This window comes from Ovis canadensis, chromosome 1 (genome assembly GCF_042477335.2).
Source record: "Ovis canadensis isolate MfBH-ARS-UI-01 breed Bighorn chromosome 1, ARS-UI_OviCan_v2, whole genome shotgun sequence".
Classification (NCBI taxonomy): domain Eukaryota; kingdom Metazoa; phylum Chordata; class Mammalia; order Artiodactyla; family Bovidae; genus Ovis; species Ovis canadensis.
This window is the reverse complement of record NC_091245.1, coordinates 127,656,943-127,670,808: the sequence shown is the minus strand read 5'-3', so window position 1 is coordinate 127,670,808 and position 13,866 is coordinate 127,656,943. Positions and strand designations below refer to the sequence as shown.

The 13,866-nt window shown below is 38.5% G+C and overlaps 1 protein-coding gene across 1 annotated transcript; it reads left to right on the top strand.

Moving 5' to 3' along the window:
* Positions 1 to 13,572: 13,572 nt before the first annotated feature.
* On the top strand, positions 13,573 to 13,866 carry LOC138430253 (keratin-associated protein 6-2-like). The gene has a single exon (XM_069572328.1). It carries the CDS (start codon positions 13,573 to 13,575, stop codon positions 13,864 to 13,866), a length of 294 nt encoding a protein of 97 aa, XP_069428429.1.

Genomic DNA, 13,866 nt, shown 5'->3' with positions numbered 1-13,866 from the left:
GATGGGACCAGATGCCATGATCTTCGTTTTCTGAATGTTGAGCTTTAAGCCAACTTTTTCACTCTCCTCTTTCACTTTCATCAAGAGGCTTTTTAGTTCCTCTTCTCTTTGTGCCATAAGGGTGGTGTCATCTGCATATCTGAGGTTATTGTTATTTCTCCCAGCAATATTGATTCCAGCTGTGCTTCTTCCAGCCCAGAGTTTCTCATGATGTACTCTGCATAGAAGTTAAATAAGCAGGGTGACAATATACAGCCTTGACGCACTCCTTTTCCTGTTGGAACCAGTCTGTTGTTCCATGTCCAGTTCTAACTGTTGCTTCCTGATTTGCATATAGGTTTCTCAAGAGGCAGGTCAGGTGGTCTGGTATTCCCATCTCCATCAGAATTTTCCACAGTTTATTGTGATCCACACAGTCAAAGGCTTTGGCATAGTCAATAAGAAATAGATGTTTTTCTGGAACTCTTCTATTATGGCCATTTTAATAATATTAACTTTTCCAAATCAAGGGAATGGGATATCTTTCCATTTTTGCATATCATTTTCAATTTTCTTTATCAAAGTTTGTGGTTTTCAGAAGATACTTCTTTCACTTCCTTAAGTTGATTCCTAGGTATCATTTGTAGAACCAATTAAATAAGTTTTTCTTTTTACTCTCACTTCCTAGTATTTCATAATTAATGTATAGAAACACAACACATTTCTCTATACTAAAATTGTAACATACAATCTACTGAACTAACTTATTAGTTCTAATAGGTTTTCAGTGGAGACTTTAGAGTTTTCTATACAAAGTACATCATCTGCAAGTAGTGATAGTGTTACCTTTTTCTTTCCAATACATTTTATTTCTTCTTGTCTGCTGCAGCTATAATGTCCAATTCTACTTTAAATAGAAGTGGTGAGAAGGAGCATCCTTTGTCTTATTCCTGAATTTAGCAGGAAAGATTTCACCTTTTCACCAATGAGTATTATGTTGGCATGAATTTGTCATAAACAGTCTTTATTATATTCAGCTATTTCTCCCTAAACCACTTAGATGAGAGTTTTTAACTTGAATGGATGCTGATTTTTTAAAAATTATTTTTTCTTATTTATTGAAATGAGCATGTATTTTTTGTCTTTCTTTTTGTTAACATAGGTGTATCACATTGATTGATTTGCATATGTTAAACTGTCTTTGTGACCCTGGATTAAATCCAACTTGATCATGGTGAATGACACTACTTTGTATTTTTTAATTTGGTTTGCTAACATTTTGTTGAGCTTTTTATTTATTTATTTGTTCTTTGGTAGTGTTTTTCTCTAGTTTGGTAGCAAGGAAATGGTGGTCTACTATTGGAATAAATTAGGGAATGTTCCCTCATCTTCAGTTAGTTGGAATAGTTTGAGAAAGATAAATATAAGTTATTTTTATACATTTGGTGTAATTCCCCTGGAAATTTTTTGAATTGCTGCTTTAATTTCACTTCTGGCGATCAGTCTGTTCAAATTATTTTTCTTCTTAACTCAGTGTTCGTATGCTCTGTGTTTCTAGAAATTTGTGTTTCTTCCAGGTTATCCAATTTGTTAGTATATAACTATTCACAGTATTCTCTTATGATTTTTCGTATGTCTGTGGTATCTCCCAGTCCTAGGGATTGCAAGGTAGAAAAAAATATACCCTAAGGAGAAAATCTATGAAGTGAAGTGAAGTGAAAGCTACTCAGTCGTGTTGAACTCTTTATGACCTCTTAGACTATTGCCTGCCAGGCTCCTCTGTCCATGGAATTCTCCAGGCAAGAATACTGGAGTGCATAGCCATCCATTCTCCAGCGGGTATTTCCAACCCAGCGATCACACCCAGGTCTTTTATATCTTCTGCACCGCATGCAGATTCTTTACCATCTGAGCCACCAGAAAAGTCCATATATAGTCCTAATTACGGGAATCTTTAGAACATATTTCACATGGATATTTAAAACCTACTGTTTAATAAGCCTTTGATCTTGACTAAAATGTCTTACTGCAAGATGATACTTAATTTGAGTTATCAAAATAGACTCTAGAGAAGGCGTTCTCACCGAGGGCGCGCTGTCCCTCACCCGGATCATCTCTCCTTCGGGCCCATGGAGGCGCTCCAGGAGCCGCCAGTCCTCAGCTGAGTGGGAGGGGTCTGCAGTACAGGTAAGCAGACCACCACACAGGAGCATGTGCTAGAAATAAAATATTTTCCTACTATGGACTGATCTTTTTACTCCTGTGGAGCTTCAAAAATATTGATATCAAACTTTTGCATAAACATGTTCCCAAGACATATGCTTTAAAAATATAACATAAAGTTATTCTTTAATCTGAGCATGAAAATATGCATGATTCCATGCCCATTATGTTGACATGATGTTAACACTGTATTTTGGGTAATAAATTACTGTACAAAATGGCTTAGTCAGAGTGCAAAAAGTCAATAACAGGTAATTTATATTCTGAGGGGTTTTGCTTCCTCATCATAAAAGTGTTTTTAATTAGGGCATACATATGTGTATACCATAGAATGACTTCTTTTATGTTACAAAGCTATTATATTAAATTCAAACTAAATCAGGATTACAGTACAAATAAATATGGGTATTTTATAGCTGTTATTAAACATAAATTTAAAACTATGGAATAAGAAAAATGAGATTTCAAAAATTTAATTTTTATTGGACTATAGTTGATTTACAATGTTGTGCTAGTTTCTGCTATACAGCAAAGTGAATCAGTCATATAGACACCTATATCCACTCCTCTTTTAGATTCTATTCTTATATAGGTCATAACAGAATATTGGGTAGAGTTCCCTGTGCTATACAGTAGATTTTTATTAGTTATCTATTTTATATATAGTAGTGTGAATATGTCATTTTCAACCTCCCAGTTTATCCCCCTCTGTCCCCCCTTCCCCTCCCAACCCCTTGGTAACTATGCTTGTTTTCCACTTTTGTGATTCTATTTCTGTTTTATAAATAGCTTCATTTGTATTTTTAGATTTCATAGAAATCTAAAGAAATATCATATATTTGTCTTTCTCTGTCTGACATACTTCACTCTGTATAAGAATTTTTAGGACCACCTTGTCACTGAAAAAAAAATTATTTAAAATTAAAGTTTATGTTTGGATTCTAAAAAGTGCATATTTAAATAATATGTATTAAATGATAATCACAAAAGTAAATATATATAGACAAGGGGGGTGGGAAGGAAAGTGAGATAAAGGGAATAACATTTATTGAGTAAAATTCCCGACCAGAACACTAAATAGATATGAAACATAAGGAAAACAGTTATATAAAAATAGTTAAGCCTCATTTTAGAAAGAAGAAATTTGCATTTAGAAAATTTAATCATATAATCAAACATCTTTACAGTATATGTGGCTCTCCAATGTTTGAATACATGTTTGATTTGATCCATCCATTTTTATGGAAGAATACTGAGTCCAAATTATGTATCAGGGACTGTACTTAGAGCTGGTTTCAAGGATGCACAGAATGGGAGTTGTCTTTACTGTTTTAAGCCAGTATCCAGAGATCTGAATGGAAAGGTATTAGAAATAATGCAACAATGATAAAAGAGCTTTTCAATAATCCAGGGATACTGTGACCAAAGAGTGTGTTGGCTGTGGCAGTGAAAAGTAACGTGTCTGTACGAGAGAATTTGTCAAGTAGAATTTATAGTTTTGTATTTCAAGGTGGACAGAAAAGGTAAGAAACTGAAGGATAAGAAAAATGGAGCGGACAGAAAAAGATGGCGGAGGAATAGGACGGGAAGATCACGTTCTCCCTCACAAATTCCTCAAAAGAACATTTCAACGCCGAGCAAACTCCACAAAACAACTTCTGTAGGCTGGCAGAGGACATCAGGCAACCAGAAAAGCAGACCATTGTCTTCAAAAACAGGTAGGAAAAAATATAAAAGACGAAAAAGGAGACAAAGGAGGTGGGGAGGGAGCTCCGTCCCGGGAAGGGAAGCCCGTCCCGGGAAGGGAATTTTAAGAAGAGAGGTTTCCAAACACCAGGAAACACTCTCCCTGCCGAGTCTGTGGCGAGCCTTGGAAACACAGAGGGCAACATAACAGGAAGGAAAAATAGATAAATAATTAAAACCAAGGGATTACAAGCCCACCAGTAACTCCCCCAGCGGAAAAGCAGCACAGACGCCTGCATCCGCCATTGGGAAGTGGGGGCAGGGCAGGGACGCGCGGGAGGCGCGGGCTGCAGAGCTTTGTAAGAATCGGGCAGGAACGCCCCACGCGCAACCAGAACGATCTAACTTGGGCTAGCAAACCAGACTGTGGGATAGCTACCACGCGAAAAGCTCGAACATAAGACACCGCCGGGACTGAGCACAGAACAAAGGACGGAGCGGAAAAAGCCGGCTGCAGACCATTCCCCGCCGGGGACAGGCAGCCAGAGCCGTAAGGACTGGAAAGGGGCAATTGCAGACCCGGAGAGACTTTACTTACCTAACTGCAAGCAGGCTCCTTTGCTAAGACTTCTGGGGGTGCTGGACAGTCACAGTCTGCCTCACGGGGTGCGCCAGCGGTCCACCCAGAGAGCTGAGCGGTAGCGGCGGAAAAGGTGACAAGCCCCAGCGATCGCGCTTGCCAAACTCCTGAGCTACTCGGACCTGGGAAGGGCACAAAGCGCAGTCCCAGCCGCATTTGTGCCTCTGAGGGCTGCCTGAGGGCCGAACCTGAGCGGCTTGGACCGGGGAAGTGCACGCAGCCTAGGGCCGGCCCCAGACGGTTCCCGGCTGAGCATCGTAGAGCCGGAGCGGTTTGTACGCCGCGAGAAAGGACAGGTCAAGCGGGGCAGAGATACTGTGTACACACGACAGTGCTATTTGTTTGCAGCATCCCCCCTCCCCACAGCGCGACTGAACTAGTGAGCCTAAAAACCAGCAAACAGAAGAAGTTAAACAGAGGGAACCACCTTGGAAGTGAGCCCACACAGCCCATAACATCAGAGAAGAGCCAGATATATTTTTAATTTTTTAATATTTTTAAAATCATTCTTTTTTTTTTTTTGCCTTTTGCTTTTTTTTTTCTTTTTTTTCCGAGCTTTTTTTTAATTGTTAAGTCTTCTATTTCTCCTCTAATTTTTATTTCTATAACCTAGTATTACTATTTTTTAAAAAAAAAGACTTTTTTTTTTTTTAAGGCAAACACCATATATACTCTTTGGATGGTTGTTGGTGTTTTGTTTTGTTTTTTTTTGTTTGTTTGTTTTTTAATAATTCTTCTTTTTTCTTTCTTCCTTTTTCCTTCTGCTTTTCCTTAATATTGTATCTTTGAAAATCCAACCTCTACTCCAGATTTTTAATCTTTGTTGTCAATTTTGTACATTTAAAAACCCAAACTTCACTACCCAAGTTTACCTGAGAGCGAGATTACTGACTTGTCCACTCTCTCCTCCTCTGGCCTCTCCTCTTTCTCCACCAGGTGGCCTCTGTCTCTTTTCTCCCCCATCTCTTCTCTATCCAACTCTGTGAATCTCTGTGTGTTCCAGACGGTAGAGAACACCTAAGGAACTGGTTACTGGCAGGATTTGTCTCTCTCCTACTCATTCCTCTCTCTTATCCTCCTGGTCACCTCTGTCTACTTCCTCCCTCTCCTCTTCCCCGTATAACTCTGTAAATACCTCTGAGCGGTCCAGACTATAGAGCGCACATAAGGAAGTGACTACTGGCTAGCCTGCTCTCTCCTCTCTTGATCTCACCGCATCTCATTCCAGTTACCTCTAACTATCCCCCTCCATCTTCTCTTCTCCTTGTAACTCAGTGAACCTCTCTGAGTGTCCCTCAAGGTGGAGAAACTTTTCATCTTTAACCTAGATGTTTTATCATCGGTGCTGTATAGATGGAGAAGTCTAGAGGCTACTGTGAAAATAAAACTGAAAACCAGAAGCAGGAAGCTTAAACCCAAAGCCTGAAAACATTAGAGAACTCTTGAATTCAGGGAACATTAAGCAATAGGAGCTCATCAAATGCCTTCATACCTACACTGAAACCAAGCTCCACCCAAGGGCCAACAAGTTCCAAAACAAGACATACCACGCAAATTCTCCAGCAACACAGGAACACTCCCCTGAGCCTCAATATACAGGCAGCTCAAAATTATCCCAAAACCTTTGATGTCTCATAACCCATTACGGGTCACTCCATTGCACTCCAGAGAGAAGAAACCCAGCTCCACCCACCAAAACTCCAACACAAGCCTCCCTAACCAGGAAACCTTGACAAGCCACTGATAGAACCCCACCCAAAGTGAGGAAGCTCCATAATAAAGAGAACTCCACAAATTATCAGAATATAAAAAGGCCACCCCAAACGCAGCAATATAACCAAGATGAAGAGACAGAGGAATACTCAGCAGGTAAAGGAACAGGAGAGTTGCCCACCAAACCAAACAAAAGAGGAAGAAGTAGGGAATCTACTGGAGAAGGAATTCCGAATATTGATAGTGAAAATGATCCAAAATCTTGAAATCAAAATGGAAACACAGATAAATAGCCTAGAGACAAGGATTGAGAAGATGCAAGAAAGGTTTAACAAGGACCTAGAAGAAATAAAAAAGAGTCAAAATATAATGAATAACACAATAAATGAGATCAGAAACACTCTGGAGGCAACAAATAGTAGAATAACGGAGGCAGAAGATAGGATTAGTGAAATAGAAGATAGAATGGTAGAAATAAATGAATCAGAGAGGAAACAAGAAAAACGAATTAAAAGAAACGAGGACAATCTCAGAGACCTCCAGGACAATATGAAACGCTCCAACATTCGAATTATAGGAGTCCCAGAAGAAGAAGACAGAAAGAAAGATCATGAGAAAATCCTTGAGGAGATAATAGTTGAAAACTTCCCTAATATGGGGAAGGAAATAATCACCCAAGTCCAAGAAACACAGAGAGTCCCAAATAGGATAAACCCAAGGCGAAACACCCCAAGACACATATTAATCAAATTAACAAAGATCAAACACAAAGAACAAATATTAAAAGCAGCAAGGGAAAAACAACAAATAACACACAAGGGGATTCCCATAAGGATAACAGCTGATCTGTCAATAGAAACTCTTCAGGCCAGGAGGGAATGGCAAGACATACTTAAAGTGATGAAAGACAATAACCTACAGCCCAGATTACTGTACCCAGCAAGGATCTCATTCAAATACGAAGGAGAAATCAAAAGCTTTACAGACAAGCAAAAGCTGAGAGAATTCAGCACCACCAAACCAGCTCTCCAACAAATTCTAAAGGATATCCTCTAGACAGGAAACACGAAAAGGGTGTATAAACCCGAACCCAAAACAATAAAGTAAATGGCAACGGGATCATACTTATCAATAATTACCTTAAACGTAAATGGGTTGAACGCCCCAACCAAAAGACAAAGACTGGCCGAATGGATACAAAAACAAGACCCCTCTATATGCTGCTTACAAGAGACCCACCTCAAAACAAGGGACACATACAGACTGAAAGTGAAGGGCTGGAAAAAGATATACCACGCGAATAGAGACCAAAAGAAAGCAGGAGTGGCAATACTCATATCCGATAAAATAGACTTTAAAACAAAGGCTGTGAAAAGAGACAAAGAAGGCCACTACATAATGATCAAAGGAACAATCCAAGAAGAAGATATAACAATTATAAATATATATGCACCCAATATAGGAGCACCGCAATATGTAAGACAAATGCTAACAAGTATGAAAGGGGAAATCAACAATAACACAATAATAGTGGGAGACTTTAATACCCCACTCACACCTATGGACAGATCAACTAAACAGAAAATTAACAAAGAAACGCAAACTTTAAATGATACATTAGATCAGTTAGACCTAATTGATATCTATAGGACATTTCACCCCAAAACAACGAATTTCACCTTTTTTTCAAGTGCTCGTGGAACCTTCTCCAGGATAGATCACATCCTGGGCCATAAATCTAAACTTGATAAATTCAAAAAAATCGAAATCATTCCAAGCATCTTTTCTGACCATAATGCATTAAGATTAGATCTCAATTACAGGAGAAAAACTATTAAAAATTCTAACATATGGAGGTTGAACAACACACTTCTGAATAACCAACAAATCACAGAAGAAATCAAAAAAGAAATCAAAATATGCATAGAAACTAATGAAAATGAAAACACAACAACCCAAAACCTGTGGGACACTATAAAAGCAGTGCTAAGAGGAAAGTTCATAGCAATACAGGCATACCTCAAGAAACAAGAAAAAAGTCAAATAAATAACCTAACTCTACAACTAAAGCAACTAGAAAAGGAAGAGTTGGAGAACCCCAGAGTTAGTAGAAGGAAAGAAATCTTAAAAATTAGGGCAGAAATAAATGCAAAAGAAACAAAAGAGACCATAGCAAAAATCAACAAAGCCAAAAGCTGGTTCTTTGAAAGGATAAATAAAATTGACAAACCATTAGCCAGACTCATCAAGAAGCAAAGAGAGAAAAATCAAATCAATAAAATTAGAAATGAAAATGGAGAGATCACAACAGACAACACAGAAATACAAAGGATCATAAGAGACTACTATCAGCAGTTGTATGCCAATAAAATGGACAACGTGGAAGAAATGGACAAATTCTTAGAAAAGTACAATTTTCCAAAACTGAACCAGGAAGAAATAGAAAATCTTAACAGACCCATCACAAGCACGGAAATTGATACTGTAATCAGAAATCTTCCAGCAAACAAAAGCCCAGGTCCAGATGGCTTCACAGCTGAATTCTACCAAAAATTTTGAGAAGAGCTAACACCTATCCTACTCAAACTCTTCCAGAAAATTGCAGAGGAAGGTAAACTTCCAAACTCATTCTATGAGGCCACCATCACCCTAATACCCAAACCTGACAAAGATGTCACAAAAAAAGAAAACTACAGGCCAATATCTCTGATGAACATAGATGCAAAAATCCTCAACAAAATTCTAGCAATCAGAATCCAACAACACATTCAAAAGATCATACATCATGACCAAGTGGGCTTTATCCCAGGGATGCAAGGATTCTTCAATATCCGCAAATCAATCAATGTAATTCACCACATTAACAAATTGAAAAATAAAAACCATATGATTATCTCAATAGATGCAGAGAAGGCCTTTGACAAAATTCAACATCCATTTATGATAAAAACTCTCCAGAAAGCAGGAATAGAAGGAACATATCTCAACATAATAAAAGCTATCTATGACAAACCCACAGCAAACATTATCCTCAATGGTGAAAAATTGAAAGCATTTCCCCTAAAGTCAGGAACAAGACAAGGGTGTCCACTTTCACCGCTACTATTCAACATAGTTCTGGAAGTTTTGGCCACAGCAATCAGAGCAGAAAAAGAAATAAAAGGAATCCAAATTGGAAAAGAAGAAGTAAAACTCTCACTGTTTGCAGATGACATGATCCTCTACATGGAAAACCCTAAAGACTCCACCAGAAAATTACTAGAGCTCATCAATGAATATAGTAAAGTTGCAGGATATAAAATCAACACACAGAAATCCCTTGCATTCCTATACACGAATAATGAGAAAGTAGAAAAAGAAATTAAGGAAACAATTCCATTCACCATTGCAACGAAAAGAATAAAATACTTAGGAATATATCTACCTAAAGAAACTAAAGACCTATATATAGAAAACTATAAAACACTGATGAAAGAAATCAAAGAGGACACTAATAGATGGAGAAATATACCATGTTCATGGATTGGAAGAATCAATATAGTGAAAATGAGTATACTACCCAAAGCAATTTACAAATTCAGTGCAATCCCTATCAAGCTACCAGCCACATTTTTCACAGAACTAGAACAAATAATTTCAAGCTTTGTATGGAAATACAAAAAACCTCGAATAGCCAAAGCAATCTTGAGAAAGAAGAATGGAGCTGGAGGAATCAACTTGCCTGACTTCAGGCTCTACTACAAAGCCACAGTCATCAAGACAGTATGGTACTGGCACAAAGACAGACATATAGATCAATGGAACAAAATAGAAAGCCCAGAGATAAATCCACACACATATGGACACCTTATCTTTGACAAAGGAGGCAAGAATATACAATGGAGTAAAGACAATCTCTTTAACAAGTGGTGCTGGGAAAACTGGTCAACCACTTGTAAAAGAATGAAACTAGATCACTTTCTAACACCGCACACAAAAATAAACTCAAAATGGATTAAAGATCTAAATATAAGATCTGAAACTATAAAACTCCTAGAGGAGAACATAGGCAAAACACTCTCAGACATAAATCACAGCAGGATCCTCTATGATCCACCTCCCAGAATTCTGGAAATAAAAGCAAAAATAAACAAATGGGATCTAATTAAAATTAAAAGCTTCTGCACAACAAAGGAAAATATAAGCAAGGTGAAAAGACAGCCATCTGAATTTGAGAAAATAATAGCCAATGAAGCAACTGACAAACAACTAATCTCAAAAATATACAAGCAACTTCTGCAGCTCAACTCCAGAAAAATAAATGACCCAATCAAAAAATGGGCCAAAGAACTAAATAGACATTTCTCCAAAGAAGACATACGGATGGCTAACAAACACATGAAAAGATGCTCAACATCACTCATTATTAGAGAAATGCAAATCAAAACCACAATGAGGTACCACTTCACACCAGTCAGAATGGCTGCGATCCAAAAATCTGCAAGCAATAAATGCTGGAGAGGGTGTGGAGAAAAGGGAACCCTCCTACACTGTTGGTGGGAATGCAAACTAGTACAGCCACTATGGAGAACAGTGTGGAGATTCCTTAAAAAATTGCAAATAGAACTACCTTATGACCCAGCAATCCCACTTCTGGGCATACACACCGAGGAAACCAGAATTGAAAGAGACACATGTACCCCAATGTTCATCGCAGCACTGTTTATAATAGCCAGGACATGGAAACAACCTAGATGTCCATCAGCAGATGAATGGATAAGAAAGCTGTGGTACATATACACAATGGAGTATTACTCAGCTGTTAAAAAGAATTCATTTGAATCAGTTCTGATGAGATGGATGAAACTGGAGCCGATTATACAGAGTGAAGTAAGCCAGAAAGAAAAACACCAATACAGTATACTAACACATATATATGGAATTTAGGAAGATGGCAATGATGACCCTGTATGCAAGACAGGGAAAGAGACACAGATGTGTATAATGGACTTTTGGACTCAGAGGGAGAGGGAGAGGGTGGGATGATTTGGGAGAATGACATTCTAACATGTATACTATCATGTGAATTGAATCGCCAGTCTATGTCTGACGCAGGATGCAGCATGCTTGGGGCTGGTGCATGGGGATGACCCAGAAAGATGTTCTGGGGAGGGAGGTGGGAGGGGGGTTCATGTTTGGGAATGCATGTAAGAATTAAAGATTTTAAAATTTAAAAAATAAAAAACTAAAAATTAAAAAAAAAAAAAAGAAAAAAAAAAGAAAAATGGAATGGGAATATATGTTCTTAATGTTTATGGTTAGGGATGAAACATAGCAGTGTTCAGATTAGACCAGTGACCAATATCAGAAAAATCGGTAGAATGATTTAACTGAAGGAAAAATCTCTGATAGTGAAACTTCTCAACAATTGAAGTTGGCAGCCTTGTGAAAATCCCTGTTAAAGGCATTCAGTAAAGTACTCGACCACCACTTATTCCTTTGTTGTTGAAATTCAAGTATATCCAGTGGAAAGAATGATCTTGACTTTATACTCCCTTCCAATTCAGGTCTCATGGTTGTTACAGTGAAAAATAATCTAAATTTTGGAGTCTACCAGATTCTGAAAGAGTTGATTTGAATAAAACATAGAAACTAAGATAAGCAAAAAAAAAAAAAAAAAAGTCCCCCTACCCCAACAAATAAAGCAACATGTTTTCTTTGGACTGAAAATTTGGTCATGAAAGTTTGAATGTTTGGTATGAAGTTACATTTCAATCAGTGAGGCAAGACATAGTTTCAAAAAACTTTTACAAGTGCTTTGATAAGAACCAAGAGGTGGTGATAGTGGTTTAGTTGCTAGGTCATGTCAGACTCTTTGCAACCCCATGGACTATATAGCCCGCCAGGCCCCTCTGTCCTTGGGATTTCCCAGGCCAGAACATTGGAAGAGGTTGCCATCTCCTCCTCCAGGGGATCTTCTAGAGCCAGGGATTGACCCACATCTCTTGCCTTGCAGGCAGATTCTTTCCTGAGCCACCAGGGAAGCCCCAAGGGCCAAGAGGAGGATGATCCAGTTCAGACGGAGGAAAGGCATCTCACAGGAGCTGATTACAGATCTGAGTTTTCAGTACAAATAGATTTTTTTTTAAAGTGGAGAAATTTGGTGGCAAGAAAAATATTAACAGCAGAAGGAATGACACTCATTTTCCTCTTTTACATGTTGAAAAGGTAAGTGTGTTAGAGAGGATTATTTAGAAGAAAGCAGACATATATTTCAAAGTCACAATGAACATTTTTGTAGAAGGTTGAGAACTTCTGATTAATGTACATATGAATAAGGATAAAATTGAGTTTTGTGGTACTTGATGTCATGAATATACTAGGAACTGAAGATGGGCTTTTGCTGTAAGTATCAAAGTGACCCTACTTACCTTTAGCCTTTGAACTAAACGTGTAAGGAACAGTAGTGATAGAAGAAGGCAAGAATGATTGAGTGAGGGGAATGGACTAACATCTCATAACACAAAACTCTCATAAGGCTGTATGTGAAAAAATGAGTTTCTGGTCTAACTGAGGACTTCTGATTCTTCAGCCAAATCAAGTTGGTTACACGGTTAAAGGCTCCTCAATGGTGATACTCTGGTAGCTACAAAAAAGGGAGGAAAGAGGGCTGCCCCACTTGAACAGGCCCTTCCCCTGCCTGGTGCACGGAAGAAGAAAATATAAGAAGGGACACATACAGCACACTGTCTCCACAACTATAAGTATTCACTCTTCTGGGGAAAGACTCTGTTTCGAATTATCAGGTACTGACCCAATTCTTAGGATTTGAGGAGAGTCGGACAAGGCAGGGGTAAGGAATGCAGAAAGGGTAGGAGAAAACGGACAGGAAGTTGCAATGATTCAGGAAAGGAGACTGGAATATTCCTTTTCCTGTGGTCAGAAGTAGGTATTTTGGAAAAATGAGAGAGAAAGGGAGGCAAACGTGTCTGACATTCCCCAACAAGCTTGCTTTATAAGGTATTTGTTAAATGATAGGAGGTTTTGAAAATGATCAGCTTTGGGTCATTCGATTCTACTAAGACAGTTTGTCAGCAGAACAAATTAAAGTGAAGCTCTTAAAATGAAACAGGAGTCTCCAAAATAATGAGCTATTTTAAGCAAACATTATTGATTGTCAGTGGTGACGTGACTGGCTCATCATGTTGCTTCCATATTTGCTGCCTATGTCCGGGAATGAATGGTATGCTCTGCCAATTACTGACAGTATATAAGGTCCAAGGGAAGGAGAAGACACATACACTTCAGAAACATCCTCTTGCAGTCCACCTGAATCCTCTTGCCTTGACAACATGTGTTGTAACTACTACGGCAACTCCTGTGGCTATGGCTGTGGAAACGGCTATAGCTGTGGGTTCAGCCCCTATTATAGCTGTGGATATGGAAGTAGATACGGCTGTGGATATGGTTCAGGATACGGCTGTGGATATGGTTCAGGATACGGATGTGGATATGGGACAGGATATGGCTGTGGATTTAGGCCCTATTATGGCTGTGGTTATGGAACCAGATATGGCTGTGGATATGGCTCAAGCTATAGCAGCTACTGGCCAGTTTGCTACAGGAGATGTTATTCTTGCTGCTAG